The following is a 14,909-nucleotide window of genomic DNA, read 5'->3' on the forward strand; positions in this document are numbered from 1 at the left end:
AGTGAACTTGGGTGCATGTCTTAGACCCTCTGAGTTTCTTTTCCGCTAAAAGATGCTGGGCAACTGAACTCCAGATTCTTCATCTGTAAAATGGGGATAACATTAGCAACTTTCGAAGGTTGGGACAGATAGAGGTGTGCTTGGTCTGAAGCAGAAATAGCCTTTTGGGAAAGTAAAGGAGCCCAGGGGATGATCAGTTGCTGCCAAGAATCAGGGTAGTCTAGACCCAAGGAGAAAGATGGGAATCAGCGAGAGTTTCCCTGGACTCAAAGTGACCGCCAAGTCTATGTGGATTCATGCCAGTGAGGGTTGGATGACCTATTATGGCTAAAGCCCTAGGCTGATCTGACCCCTGCCTCCACTCTGGTAGGCCACCTGGCAGCTTTTTTCAGGTAAGAGGTTTCCAACTGAGCCAAGTGGTAGTGTGTGATCATATACTAACTCTCACCCTTGGAGCACCCTGAGGTTGCCAAGGTAACGGAACTATTCTGGGCTGTCCCTCTGGGATTCCCAACTTCTCTTCCCTTATACTTCTGTGGGGGTATTCCTTCACCTTCACACTCTGCATCCCCTTCTGGGTCCCCTTCCTCTTTCGTCAGGCCACCAGAAGGGAAATGGATGAGAAGAAACTGATCTTGCAACTGGACCTCAGCATTTTATTTCTGTATTATTTCCTTGGTTGTGGCACTTTTCCATCTAAGAAGTACATTCCTTTATAAAATCTCCCCGTGTTTACTTCCATTCCACTAAATAATTCCTCTGACCTCTTCTTGTTTTTACCCTTTAAATATCTGTTGATGGTTCATTCACCACATTCCCCATTCAGTTATTAATGGCCCACAAAAACTTCCTAGCTGCAATCATTTACTGATTAATCTGCACAACAAACCAGAAAGACAGGTAGTATTAATCCTTCGTTCTGCAGAGGGAAACCAAGGGGAAAAGCGAGGTTAACTCAGTTGCCCAAGGTCAGTGGCTAAACAAGATTATAACCAGGATCCAGCCTGTCTTGTATTTCTTCCCACAGGCTTACTCTTTCCTTACAAATCAACATTGTCAATGCAGCGAGATCACTTCTGTGTTGATTCAGTTGTCACAGAACAGCTTGAAACTGTCAAATTCAACCCCAAATAGTTCTGTCTGTGAATAGTTCATAAATACAAGTTGTTAAAAGAAAGAGGTAATAGTACTGGAAAGCAAACATGCGAAAGAGGAGTAAAAAGAATGGGATTACAGGCCCAGCTGTACCATAGTATAGTCTGTCTCGAGTCACTTTACTTCTCTGCATCAGAGTCACTTGTAAAAATGGGATTATGCTGAATGATGTTTAAGATATCTTGCTATTTTAAGTGAGATGACTGAGTACCTACTGAAACAGTACAAAATATAAAACTCCAATATCCAAGATCGTGGTAAAATTGGTATATTCAGGACACAGCTACAATCCCCTCGGGAAGCAATATGTCAATAAACAATAAGGACCGTAAATAATTCCATATCCTTTGACGCAGTAACTTCACTCACACTGTAGTTTGCCCTAAGAAATAAATCAATGGAAACAAAAAGACATATATGCATGAAAACACACATTTCAGTGCTAGCTTCAGAGGAAAAACTGTTACCAATTTGAAAGTTCATTTTGAGAGAGAGCTATCCTATTAAATAAAAATATAGAACAATACAAATGTCATATTGCTATCAAAAAGGATAAATATGAAAATTATGCAAAATCATGTAATATGTTATCAATACTATCAAATGAAAATAAACAATAGTAAAAGAGCAAATATGTATTCTGATGTCAACTCTATAAAAGATGGATAAAGTGCAAGTCACAAGAAAACTCAAAATAGTTGCTATTAGTTTATTGTTTATTTTCTAAATATTTTAACCGTTTTTAATGAATACTGTTTTCCATCAACACATACACCTTATCATTTAATCAATTATTTAAAAATTTCTCAAGCCTTGCTTTAGTTCGATGGAAAATGAATTTTCAAGTTTCTGCCTAAATCTCCTAGGTGATTTTGGTTGGCTGACACATTATTCATGACACTATTCTTGAGGAGTGATTTCTGCCCTTTCTGTAATTCTTCAGTGTCTTTAGAGATTCTAAAATCTCAGTGTAATTCCTCAGTGTCTTTAGAGATTCTAAAATCTCAGAACTCTGGCACTTCTTTCCCTCACTGAAGAGGATTCTTACAAAGAATTGTCATCTAATGTTGCTGTGAATAACCCCATGATTCCCTTGTAATGCTAATATTTGGCAACTGCCTGACCCAGGAGTCAGCATTTTTCCAGTAACTCCGACCTGTTGGGTGCCCCTACAATAACCACAAAGTTGCCATTACTTTTTCACAGTAGTGTGTAGGGTGATTTCATAGTCCAGATTTTTGGGGCTTTACAGTAGGACATCTAGGACACCCTTCTGGTTCATTTGGGAAAGTTGCCCCCCAAGCATCCCTGTGCTAAGACCCTCCTTTTAAATAAGGGCTCTGACATCCTCCTTATTCTTTAGAAATGTTCCCTTACTAGTACATCTTTGCTCATACTATCTGGGAAAGATTGTAGAGCCAATGAATTAAAAATATGATTCTAGGTCTCATGTGTGCCAATGAGTGCCCTCGTTAAAGCAGAATGAGTGAGATGAGATCGGTTTCAAAGCTTTCCATCCCTTTGCCCCAGAGCCGCCGAGGCCAGGCGCTGAAAGGATGCACAGTAAAATTAAATATCTAAAAATTCATCTTTAATTAACAGAACTGGATTAAAGCTAGACACCACCGCATATCATACGAGAAATGGCTGAGCTGGCTTCCAAGTGCTCTAATTCAATTAGGACGCAGTGAGTGACACTCGGACGGGAAAGGTTAATTGGGGGCGCCAGAACGCAATCATTCCTTACCTAACCAGTCATTAAACTTCTTAACCTCTGAGGGCAGTCCCAGCTCGGTGAAATCGCCTGTGTGGAGGAGGATGTCCCCATAAGGCATCTGGATACCATCTGTTCTGGAGTGTGTGTCTGAGATGCAGACAAACCGCGTGTGGCCCGCTGGTTTTGGAGTGTCATATGGGATGGGGTCGACCCTGAAGTAGACATAACAGATCCCATAACAGTTAAATATATTAGAACCCTCGTAATTGTCATCGCACATACATATTGACTGTTATCCGTGAACGCACCCAGACAAACCGATGCAAAGACAGACAGGCCCACTATAACAAGGAACCCTTTGGGGTGCAAAAGAGACAGCATCACCCGTCTCCAAACCCACTGGGCAAACTCAAAAAGTCTTACTTACCTGGTAGGAAAATTAAAAAGCCAGACTATCTTACACGTAGAGTCAGAAGTAACCCAGGCAACTGAGAGAGTGATTAATGGTAAAGTTTAGGGATATTGAACCCCAACTGGGGAAGCAAAATGATATTATCTTCTCTCTCTTCATGCTCCAATTGATCCCACTACTCATTATGAAATGGATAACTAATTTATTCCTCCTTAAACATGCACAACTTTAGCAAAGAACTAATTTATGAAGAGCATTCTACACATGCTTTGCCAACTGAAATGTTAAGAGACATAGTAGATGGTCAGTACTTCTATGTAATTTCCTTTCTAGAACCATTCAATACCTCTATCACATTTTCAAGCAGAGATTCACATATCAAACTCTGGGGAGGGAAGGTGATGCCAAAGTAAAAGGACTTTTAAATAAAACACTGAAAAAAAAAAAAAATAAAACACTGATGTTCCAAGAACTTTGCCCAGCTGCTTCTCTACCACCACCTGCGGCCCCAGTTACACCTTAGGTTACCTGGAATGCTCACATGCCTTGGGCAAAGAGTCTACTCAGTACAAATACAGTAAGTCTTTTAATGGGTGTGTACAGATCTACATATGCATTAATATATGTACAGTTTTAGAGGCCTAAGCACTGTGAAATTACACTCGGGCATAAGAATCAAAAGGCAAAATGATCCACCCGAAGCAAAGAAAATGAAACAGAACATTCTCATTTAATTGAGTGTAACAAAGTGTGCTAAATAAACTTGGTAAAGCAATGCAAATCTGACTCTTCAAGCATACAGTTTTAATTATTTAAAGGGTTTATAGCAGAGTTAAGGATGCTTTAACTATATTAACTCTACACTGACAGCTTCCTGTAATTTCTCCGCAGGAATATACACTTACGTTGGATTATGGGTGAAAAGAAGCAGCTATCAAAGCAAAGAGAAGGTCACAAGAGAAGCAAATACGCGATGTGGAGATGAGAGCGTAAAATGTTAAATAAGGAACAATATTTCATTTCACCGCCCCACCCTGGGTCATTAACATGGAGCAGAGAACACAGGCAAAGCGCAACCAGGATTCTCTCTACCAGTTGCCTCCAAAGGCTTTGTTTAATTTTTCGTCCTTTCCCCCACTTTTGTAAAAAGAAACAATCTCTTTTCACAATGGCAATGTCTGTGAGAGAAACAAAGGCAGTCAATATGCAACCTGCCAAGTCCCGCATTTCCTTAATGGTTAGTCTTTTATTTCACCTTTGTCAGAGAAGAAGGAAGGAAGAAGAAAGGAGAACTGGAAGAAGACAAAAAGGATGCAGGGGCTGTGAACTGGCGAACACAGTGGGGTTCACTGAAAACCCAAAAAGAAAGTTTAACTTCTGCAAAAACAAACAAACAAACAAAATATATATATATACACACACCTGATTTTTCCTGTAAAGGTTAGAAAGTAACAACGCTGTCATCATGAAGAAAATTCACTAACCCACTGAGCTCTCATGAGCGACCTAGAAACCCTTCTGATAGTATCCACTGTTGATTTTTTTTTAATATATATTAAAATGTTTGTCTTCTTTTCCATTACTGAGACTCTATTATACTGTCTCAGTGGTTCTAAATTGTATCAGTTGACATTGCCTGTTTTCGAAAAGTAGTATTCCCAGACAATGAAGGACTGTTTCCTGCCACAGCAGACTGTGTCACCCTCTGGAAGTGACAATATTCTATTCCTACACCCAAAGTTAAGATGCTTGCTAGAAAGGGGCTGTGTACATCTATGCTGAAACCACCAATGTCTGCAAGAAAATTCATCAACCACTGGACTTGAAATGTATACATAAATTCATTATTTATATATCTTTATTTTCCAGTTCTGTTCTCGTTCTAATGGTCAAGTACAGACACAGTCCCATTTCTTCCTTTCTGTAACTCAGCTAAGCTATGGGCACAACTAGTGCATCAAAATCCTTTAAGGCAGTCCCCAGCCTTTTTTGGCACTAGGGATAAGGTCCATGGAAGACCATTTTTCCATCGACTGGCGGAGGGGGAGTAGGGATAGTGTGGGGATGATTCAAGCACATTAATTCAGTGTGCACTGTATTTCTATTATTATTTCATCAGCTCCACCTCAGATCATCAGGCATTCGATTCCAGAGGTTGGGGACGCCAGCTTTAAGAGTCTACACGAATTTATCAGAAAGACATCAGAGTCATCATTTTCAGTTTATAAAACAGAAAGGAGCACAGATAAACATCCTTCCCTGTGAACAGGCCCCTGTGTTATGAACCTACTCCGTCTACAGAAGCGAATCACCGCTCAGTACATGTTGGGTTTCTTAGCTCTGTGCTGGACAATCATTTTCCATGACTATTAAAACATCAGTCAATTTCTGAGTGGTTTCAAGTCCTTCCCCACCTTCCCTCCTCCTCCAGAGAAACACTCAAAGGTCCAACAGAATTAACGGTGAAATAAAGGCCAAGAAATAAAAAAAATAGGAGACAGGAAGAAGAGAGAAAAATGAGTCCTCTCAGCTTTGAGCTGAAATAAAATGATGCATCAGAGGGACACAGGATGACTGAGAAGGTGTATCCATCACCACCACCAACTTGATGTCATCCAAGAGAAACAATTAGTAGATATTGGGAAAGATATGGAGGACTGATTCAAGGAAGAGGATTGTGGAAGTCCAAAGCCTGAGGTGTGGATGGGTTATAAACATGCAAAAACATAATTTACATACACCCCCTGACCCAGAGGCGCTGATGTCCTTTGCTATCCATCAAAGTACAAGAAGATAAGACAGCATAGCCTGTCAGAGCCACACTGCAGGATAACAGGACAAGTTATCACCTGGGGGTCATAGGAAAGAAGGCATTTCCACCCAGAGACATTCAGAGTTGAAAATAAGGCCCCGTAGTAGACTAGGCAAGTTGCAGCAGATATAATTAAAGTTGAGACAACCCTAGGGAAATGACCATTTCCAAATTGAGCATGTGGTAAACACTTTGAAAAGGCAAGACAGTCAAACATTTTCCTGTAAAAACGTGTTTAAGGGAGACCCTGACAGCTATCAGAAGATCTACCTGTTCACATTGTGGGAAGACCCTCCCACTGCCTGTTCCCTCTTAGTTAACAACCTTACTGCTTACTGTTTATGCTGCTGACTTCTCACATGACCTAACATTTCCCCTAAGGCATCATGTCAAACATTTTAGCAAGTGAGTCTCTTACCAAGGCAATCTAACCCCCAGAGCCAGATTCAAATAGCAGAGTGAGATTTGCACGTACATCTGAGTACACCCAGGGGAAAACAAGACGACATGGGAAGATGAGAAGAAAACACTGCATCATAAAATCCCAGAGCTGGACAAAGCCTTAGGGGGCATCGGGTTCAGTGCTTTATACGAAGCTTGAGCCTCCTCTATCTGTTTCCTGGCTAGCTGACATAAATTTTCTCTCCAAGTTTTCCAGAAAAGGCAAGCCCCGCCCCTGAGTCCCCTCCTCTCCACCAGGGCAGCCAATTCTGGTTACTTGCTCTACTTGCTAGAAAGTTTCCGATCCAGAAACTCTAAGAAAGCTGAGCATGGTCCAAAGTGACTTGGCCAGAAGCCTGAAGACTGAGTAACAGTCTGGCTGAGTTACTCATTTTGGGTAAGATATTCCATTCTTTTCATCTCGATTTTCTCATCTATAAAATGGGAATAACACTGCCTAATCTCTGCTGTTTTTGTTTAGTCACTCAGTCATGTCCGACTCTTTGCAATCCCAGGGACAGCATCACGTCAGGCTTCCCTATCCATCCCCATCTCCCAGAGTTTGCTGAAACTCACGTCCATTGAGTCAGTGATGCCATCCAACCATCTCATCCTCTGTCATCCCCTTCTCCTCTTGCCTTCTATCTTTCCCAGCATTAGGGTCTTTTCCAGTGAGTCAGCTCTTCACATCAGGTGGCCAAAGGACTGGAACTTCAGCTTCAGCATCAGTCCTTCCAATAAATATTCAGGGTTGATTTCCTTTAGGACTGACTAGTTTGATCTCCTTGCTGTCCAAGGGACTCTCAAAAGTCTTTTCCAACACCAACAGTTCCAAGGCATCAATTCTTCAGCACTCAGCCTTCTTTATGGTCCAGTTCTCACATCCATACATGACTACTGGAAAAACCATGGCTTCGACTATGTGGCTCTTTGCTGGCAAAGTAATATCTCTGCTTTTTAATACGCTGTCTAGGTTTGTCATAGCTTTTCTTCCAAGGAGCAAGCATCTTTTAATTTCATGACTGCAGTCACCATATGCAGTGATTCTGGAGCCCAAGAAAATAAAGTCTGTCACTGTTTCCACTGTTTCTCCATCTATTTGCCTCGAAGTGATGGGATCAGATGCCATGATCTTTGTTTTCTGAATGTTGAGTTTTAAGCCAGCTTTTTCACTGCCTAATCTACTCTATCACTACAAGGAAATAAATTGTCAAGTACTGGATCTGACATGCAGCACATGCTCCGAAATTAAAGATACTGAATGATGTAAGGTGGGGTGTGTGTGTGGGGGGGTCATGTTTAGCTATAAAGCCAGACTATCTGGCTATGAATCTCACTTCACTTTTATCAAGTGTGACACCGAGCAATGTGGTTGATTCCTGTGTCCTGGTTTCCTTACCAATAAAATGAATATAAAAATAGTTTCTAACTCATAGGGTCATCAAAGGATGACAAAGAATAATGTACTGAAAGCACAGAGAACAGTGCCTGACACACAGCAGACATTCAATGTTAGGTTTTGTTTTAACTCAGCAATAATATTTTTACTACTATTAGTAGCAGTAGTTAAGTTTTTCTGACCTCCATGTCTCCTTCCATTACAAGGAGATAATAACGGCTAGCACACAAGTTTGCTCAATTAAGGCTGATCACACGCGCAACAGCCAGCACAGCGCTAGACACATAATCCACAGTCAACAAAAACATTCATTTCTTGGGACTTCCCTGGTGATCCAGTGGTTAAGATTCCATCTTGCAAGGCAAGGGACATACCAGGGTTCTATCCCAGATCAGGAGGATAAGGTCCCACAGACCACGGGACAATTAAGCCCACATGCCAGAATCACTGAGCCCACTCTTTATTGCTGCAACTAGAGAGAAGCCCGTGAAAGCCACAACAAAGCTCCCGCATGCTGTAACTAAGACCCGATGCAGGTGAAAATAAAAATACTTTTTAAAAATTAAAACCATGCATTTCCTTCCTGTCACTTCTTTCTTAATCCTAGTTCTGCACTCAAACAGCAGAGAAGAAGAATTCAGTCCCTTTTCCATTGGACAGTTCTTCAAATATCTGAGGGCATGTATCATAACCTTCTAAAATCATCTCTAACCTACTTGAGTGGCCACGCTGTCCTCAACTTTTTCTTTTGCGATAGGATGTCCAGTGCCCTTGGCATACTGGTGACCTCCTGGATACAATCCAAATGGTCAGAACGCCTCTATCTGTAGTGTCAGAGCTCATGGGCCATATGGATTCATGGTAGGCTTTCCTGACGGTTCAGACACCACCTTCAATGCAAGAGACCCAGATTCGATCCCTGGGTTGGAAAGATCCCCAGGAGAAGGGAATGGCTATCCACCCCGGTATTCTTGCCTGGAGAATCCCATGGACAGAGGAGCCTGGTGGGCTACAGTCCAGGCAGTCACAAAAGGTGGACACAACTGAGCGACTAACACAAGCACATATGGATTCATGGGCCCATGAGTTGTTTATCCAAGACAAATGCTAGTACAGGCGCTGGAGAACCACCAAAGCCGGACACCCTGGAGGATTTTCCTAGGGGAAGCCTCAGCTATCATCTTGAGTATTCCAATTAAGTCTCCAAGTTCTGTGCCAAGCCTCAAATCTTGTTCTTGAAGCTTGACTGTCAAATGTTTATATATCCCATTGCCTACTCAAACAAATAAACCATTTTCATTCACTCCATCCTGACCCATTAGAGTGTTTTGTTTTTTTTTTTTTACCATAAAACACTAATATGATAATATTATTGCTTCCACTCTGGAAAGCTCTATTGGTCACATCTGTTATTTTTTCAATAGCAAATGTATACACTGGTGCAAGCCCTATTGACAGATCTTCAGAAGAGCTGTAATCATGTGGTCTGTTATGACATGAATTTCTTCTTTAGGCCAAATGAGAAGTAAAAGCCTTATGTACACATTTAGATTATAATTCACTGTCGAACAAGACTAAAACTCTTACAAAGCATTTTAACAGGATTCCAATGTATTTATCATCTCCCATTCCACTTGAAAACCATGATGCTGTGCTTCCGCATCCCAGTGATTAACAAGTTTTCAAATGTAATATTAAAGCTTTCATTTTTACCCTGAAAATTCAGCTGACGTGCGAGTTAAAATTAGGTTTGTGATGTTACACCATCCACCCTAGACATAAGAATTCAGTCCCCTCTCCAATCGACTGCTTGATAAAAGATATGCAAAACCCTCTAGCAGAACAATAAATAAATAAATACCAGGCTTAAGTTAGTACAGTAGAGAATTTTTCAACTGGACAGGCTTCAGAGATGATCTAATCCTGTGTTTTGCTTCTCTGAATATCGGCTTCATGGTTTTTGGCCTTTTTTGTATGCTATTACTTAATTTTTGTGAAGCATCTTACAGTTTTTACACAATTTTGTTTAGTTTTGCCTTAAACAGTTTCATCTATGCAGGCATGAAGTGGATATGGTGATTGCACTTTTTAACTAACATTAAAAAATATACACAGGTATGAAAATTTTTAAGATCTGTCCAATCTAAAGAACTAGAACTCAAGTTTTCTAACTTCTGATTCACTTCTCTTTTTACCTAACTTTGGAAGCTAAAAATATGCCTGGACTTGAAGAATAAAAGATGTTAAAAATAATAAAATGACATCAAATCAAACCACCTAAACTCTTGTAATCATTACTATCTAGAGACTCTGCTCAAAATTGTTGGAGTTCATTTTCAAAAATACCCAAGTCTTAGTGCACTGATACCTCTATTTTTATGACTGTTACCCAACTGAATGGAGTCTCTTAAAACCTCAAGAAAATGCACATTAGGGTTCATTAGGAAAATAAGCAATATAGAATTTAATTTTTTGAGTATTGGTTAAGATAAAGTCTCTGATGCTGGGAAAGACTGAGGGCAGAAGGAGAAGAGGGCGTCAGAGCATGAGATGGCTTGATGGCATCACCAACGCAATGGACATGAACCTGGGTAAATTTCGGGACATGGTGAGGGAGAGAGGCCTGACGTGCTGCAGTCCATGGGGTTCCAAAGAGTCAGACACGACTGGGTGACTCAACAACAACAGCAAAAATAAATAAAGAGTGCTTCTCATTCCCGGAGACGTCAAGTCACACGGGCAAACTGACTGTGAATGTTTCCAAATACAGGTGGCATTAGAGGGGCCACTTTAGCTGACAGACAAGCCTCATTAAAAAGAGCTCTGGCTGTGGAGTCCAGGCCCTTCCTGCACCCCCACTACATTGGGCATCAATTAGTTACGTGATCCTGGGCAAGTCACTGCCCTTCCTGTAACCTCTGTTCTTCAAGTGTGAAAGAGAGGCTGGAGCAAATGATGCTCCAATGATGACCTGCCTGGTTTCTCCACCGCCAGAAATCTGTGCAAGACCTTAGAAACAAGTCAGTCTCGTAAGCAGCTTAAAACACACTCTTTCTCTTTCAATTGTATTTTCTGCTTTCCAGACAATGCAAAAGTAAATGCAGTCCAGATTCTTACAAACAGAATCAGAATTAGCCAGACTTCACATGCAGAGAGAAGTGAAATTGCAATTTAGGACCATAGATGGAGCTCCCAGGTCTTTCTAGTGTAAAACAGAGCAAATAAATCAGAATCCCAGTTACCACAATTAAACAAAAATTAAATGATGTGGGATTTAACTAGTTGCTTCAAAAATGGGCTGTTCTCCATTTTCTAAAAGTCTGAGCTGATGAAACTCTCCCAGTTTAGCCTTCATGTCCCAGAACAGTAATGGTGCTGAAACACAGTGAGGAAGCCTAACAGAGCCAAATGTTTAAATATACTCACATTTGTACCAAGGGCACTGCTTTCCTTTAACTCTGAACTGCTGTATCAACACTGTTCTACCACCAACTAATTATAGCTAACAAAAGCCCACTGCACAGAGCGTGTCTCATGTTTCATCTATTTTTTTCCTAGTACAGAAGTACAGTGCTGACATCCAATGAATACTAAGTGGTAATAATTTAATTCTTCAAGCACTGCATGTGATAGGAATTTCTGGTCCTTCCGCTGGTTCCACTGGGGCGTTTCGGTGCCCATCAGGCTAGCTACTGTGGTGGCCACTGAAGCCTCTCAAATGGCAAGCAGTTGGGTCATAAATATCTCACTGGAGATGTGTTGTCCAGGGTTAAGTGTTTCCTGCTCTTTTAACAACCAGGTTTGTTAGCTTACACTTCTGGATACTGGCCTTGCCTTTGAGAAAAAAAGGCGCGTGGTACTGAACCGAGTGCCTGTCAGTCCACACAGTCAATAATGATTTCTTAAACACCTACCTGCACGCCAGGAGTCAGGGTAAGCTCTAGGACGACAAAGAAGCAACCTACAAGGATTGTGGAGTGGATCTGTCAGTTCCTTACAGGCATACCTCAGAGACACTGTGGGTTCAATTCCAGACCGCCACAATAAAGTGACTATCACAAGAATTATTTGGTTTCCCAATGTATGTACAAGTCATATTTACACTATGCTGTTGTCTATTAAGTGTGCAATAGCATTACATCTTAAAAAAAAAAAGGTGCATGCTTTAAATAATTATTGCTAAAAAATAACTTCATCCGAGCAGTCAGCGAGTTGCAAACTTTTTGCTAGTGGAGGGTCTTGCCTTGCTGTTGGTGGTGGCTGACTGATCAGGGTGGTGGTTGCTGAAGGTTGGGGTGGCTGTCGTAATTGTTTAAAATAAGATAACAACGAAGTCTGCCACATCAACTAATTCTTCCTTTCACAAAAAATTTCTCTGTAGTATGCAGTGCCATTTGATAGCATTTCATTCGCAGAACTTCATTCAAAACTGGTACCAGTCCTCTCCAATCCTGCTTCTTCTTTAATCAGGTAAGTTTACCTAATATTCTAAATCCTTCGCTGTCATTTCAATAGTCTTCACAGCATCTTTACCAGAAGTAGATTCCATCTCACTTTCTTTGCTCATCCATAAGAATCAACTCTTCATCTGTTAAAGTTTTATCATGAGATTACAACAATTCAGCCACATCTTCAGGAATCACCTCTAATTCTAGTTCTCTTGGTACTTCCCTCACTTGTAGTTACTTCCTCCACTTCAGTCTTAAACCTCTCAAAATCATCCAGGAAGGCTGGAATTAACTTCTAAACCTCTTGTTACTGCTGATATTCTGACCTCTTCTCACGAATCACCAGTGTTCTTAATGGCATCTAGAACAGTGAATCGTTCACTGTTTGAAAACACAAGGTTTTCAATTTACTTTGCCAAGATGCATGAGAGGAATCATTATCTATAGCAGCTACAGACATAAGAAATATATTTCTTAAACTATAAACCTCAAAGTCAAAATGACTCCTTGTTCCAACAACTACAGAATGGATTTTGTGTTGGTGTAGCATGCGTGCATGCTCAGTCATGTCCAATGCTTTGTGACCCCATGGACTGTAGTCCGCCAGGCTCCTCTGTCCATAGGATTTTCCAGGCAAGAATACTGGAGTGGGTTACCATTCCCTTCTCCAGGGGATTGTCCCGATCCAGGGGTCAAACCTGCGTCTCCTGCAGTGGATTCTTTACCACTCCACCTGGGAAGCCCCCAACACCACCTTGTTGAGCATCTCCATCAGAGTTCTTGGCTGATTACATGGACTGTCTGTGAGCAGTCATATCCTGAAAAGAAAGTTTTTTTTTTTTTTTCCTGAACAGTAGGTCTCAATAGTTGGCTTAAAATATTCAGTAAACCATGGTGTAAACAGATGTGTTGTCATCCCAGCATCACTGTGCCATTTACATAGCACAGGCAGAGTTAATGAAGTAAAATCCTTGGGAGTCCTAGGCTTTTTGGAATGCTAAAGGAACACAGGCTTCAACTTAAAGCCACCAACTGGATTAGCCCCTAACAAGACTGTCAGCCTGTCCTTGGAAACTTTGAAGCCAGGCACTGACTTCTCCTCTCTAGCTATGTAAGTCCTAGATGGCACCTTCTTCCAACATATGGCTTTTTTGTCCGCATTGAAAAACAGCTATTTAATGCAGTGGTCCCATTTTTGACCTTTTTGACACCAGGGACTAGTTTCCTGGAAGACAATTTTTCCATGGACCAGTAGGGGAATGGTTTCATTTATCATGCACTTTACTTCCATTATTACTGTATCAGCTCCACCTCACATCATCAGGCATTAGATCCTGGCAGCTGAGGGCCCCTGGTTTCGTGTTGCCATCTTCATTAATTATCTTGGCTAGATCTTCTGGACAACTTAAAGGAGCTTCTACATCAGCACTTGCTGTCTCACCCTGCATTTTGATGTGTTGGAGACAGCTTCTTTCCTTAAGCCTCACGAACCAGCTCTGTTAGCGTCAAGCATTTCTTCTGCAGCTTTCTCAGTTCTCAGCTCTCTCAGGCTTGACAGCATTGAAGAGAGTTAGGCTTTTTTTCTAGATCAGGCTCTGGCTTAGGGGAATGTTGTGACTGGTTGGATCTTCTCTCCAGATCACTCAAAATTTCTCCATATTAGCAATAAGGCTGTCTCACTTTCTTATCATTCATGTGTTCAGTGGAGTAGTACTTTCAATTTTCAAGAACTTTTCCTTTACATTCATAACTTGGCTAAGTATTCAGTGTAAGAGACCTAGCTTTCAGTCTGACTTGGCTTTTGGCACGCCTTCCTCACTAAGCTTACTCATTCCTACTTTTCTTTGATTTCAAGTGAGAGCTGTGCAATTCTTCCTTTTATTTGGACCCTCAGAGGCCACTGTAAGTTTATTAATTATCCTAATTTCAGTATTTTTTTGTGTGTCTCAGGGAATAGGGAAAGGAAAGAGGAGGCGAGACAGCAGGGAACAGCTGGTCAGTGGAGCAGTCAGAAATACACGAAACACTTAAGTTCATTGTCTTATACAAGGCATGGTTTGTGGCATCCAATAACCCATTAACAATTACAACAGTTACATCAAAGATCACCGATCGCAAATCACCATGGTAAGTATAATAATAATGAAAAAATGTTGAAATATTGTAAGAATTATCAAAACACAGAGACACAACATCACCAAATGCGGCTGGAGAAGTAGTACCGAAAGATTTGTTGAACAGAGGGATTGCCGCAAACCATCCATTTGTAAAAAACAAACAAACACAGTGCAGCATCTCTAAAGCACAGTAAAATGAAGCACAATAAATCTAGGTATGTCTGCATTCAACAAACACATGATTTCTGTTCCATCACTGAGCTTTCTCTCACATTCAGCAGGCACCTTCTATGGACCAGATTGTGCTAGGTGCTGGGGAGACAGGTAAAGCCAAGCCCCAGAAGGTTTCTGTGGTATGTAAACAAGTGATTTAAGAAACAACTCTCGAACAGCTAGAAACAAGGAGCT

At 41.1% G+C, this 14,909-nt stretch overlaps 1 protein-coding gene across 6 annotated transcripts in view; it reads right to left on the reverse strand.

The window, feature by feature from the left end:
* Nucleotides 1–14,909, reverse strand: part of MPPED2 (metallophosphoesterase domain containing 2) — a 208,001-nt gene that overhangs the window by 150,020 nt on the left and 43,072 nt on the right. For all 6 annotated transcript variants that reach the window (XM_070472984.1, XM_020885985.2, XM_070472983.1 and 3 more), the window contains exon 3: nt 2,903–3,084. In XM_070472984.1, the coding sequence (XP_070329085.1) occupies nt 2,903–3,084 (182 nt within the window). The remainder of the gene's footprint in view (nt 1–2,902; nt 3,085–14,909) is intronic.

This window comes from Odocoileus virginianus, chromosome 10, assembly GCF_023699985.2.
Source record: "Odocoileus virginianus isolate 20LAN1187 ecotype Illinois chromosome 10, Ovbor_1.2, whole genome shotgun sequence".
NCBI classification, from domain to species: Eukaryota; Metazoa; Chordata; class Mammalia; order Artiodactyla; family Cervidae; genus Odocoileus; species Odocoileus virginianus.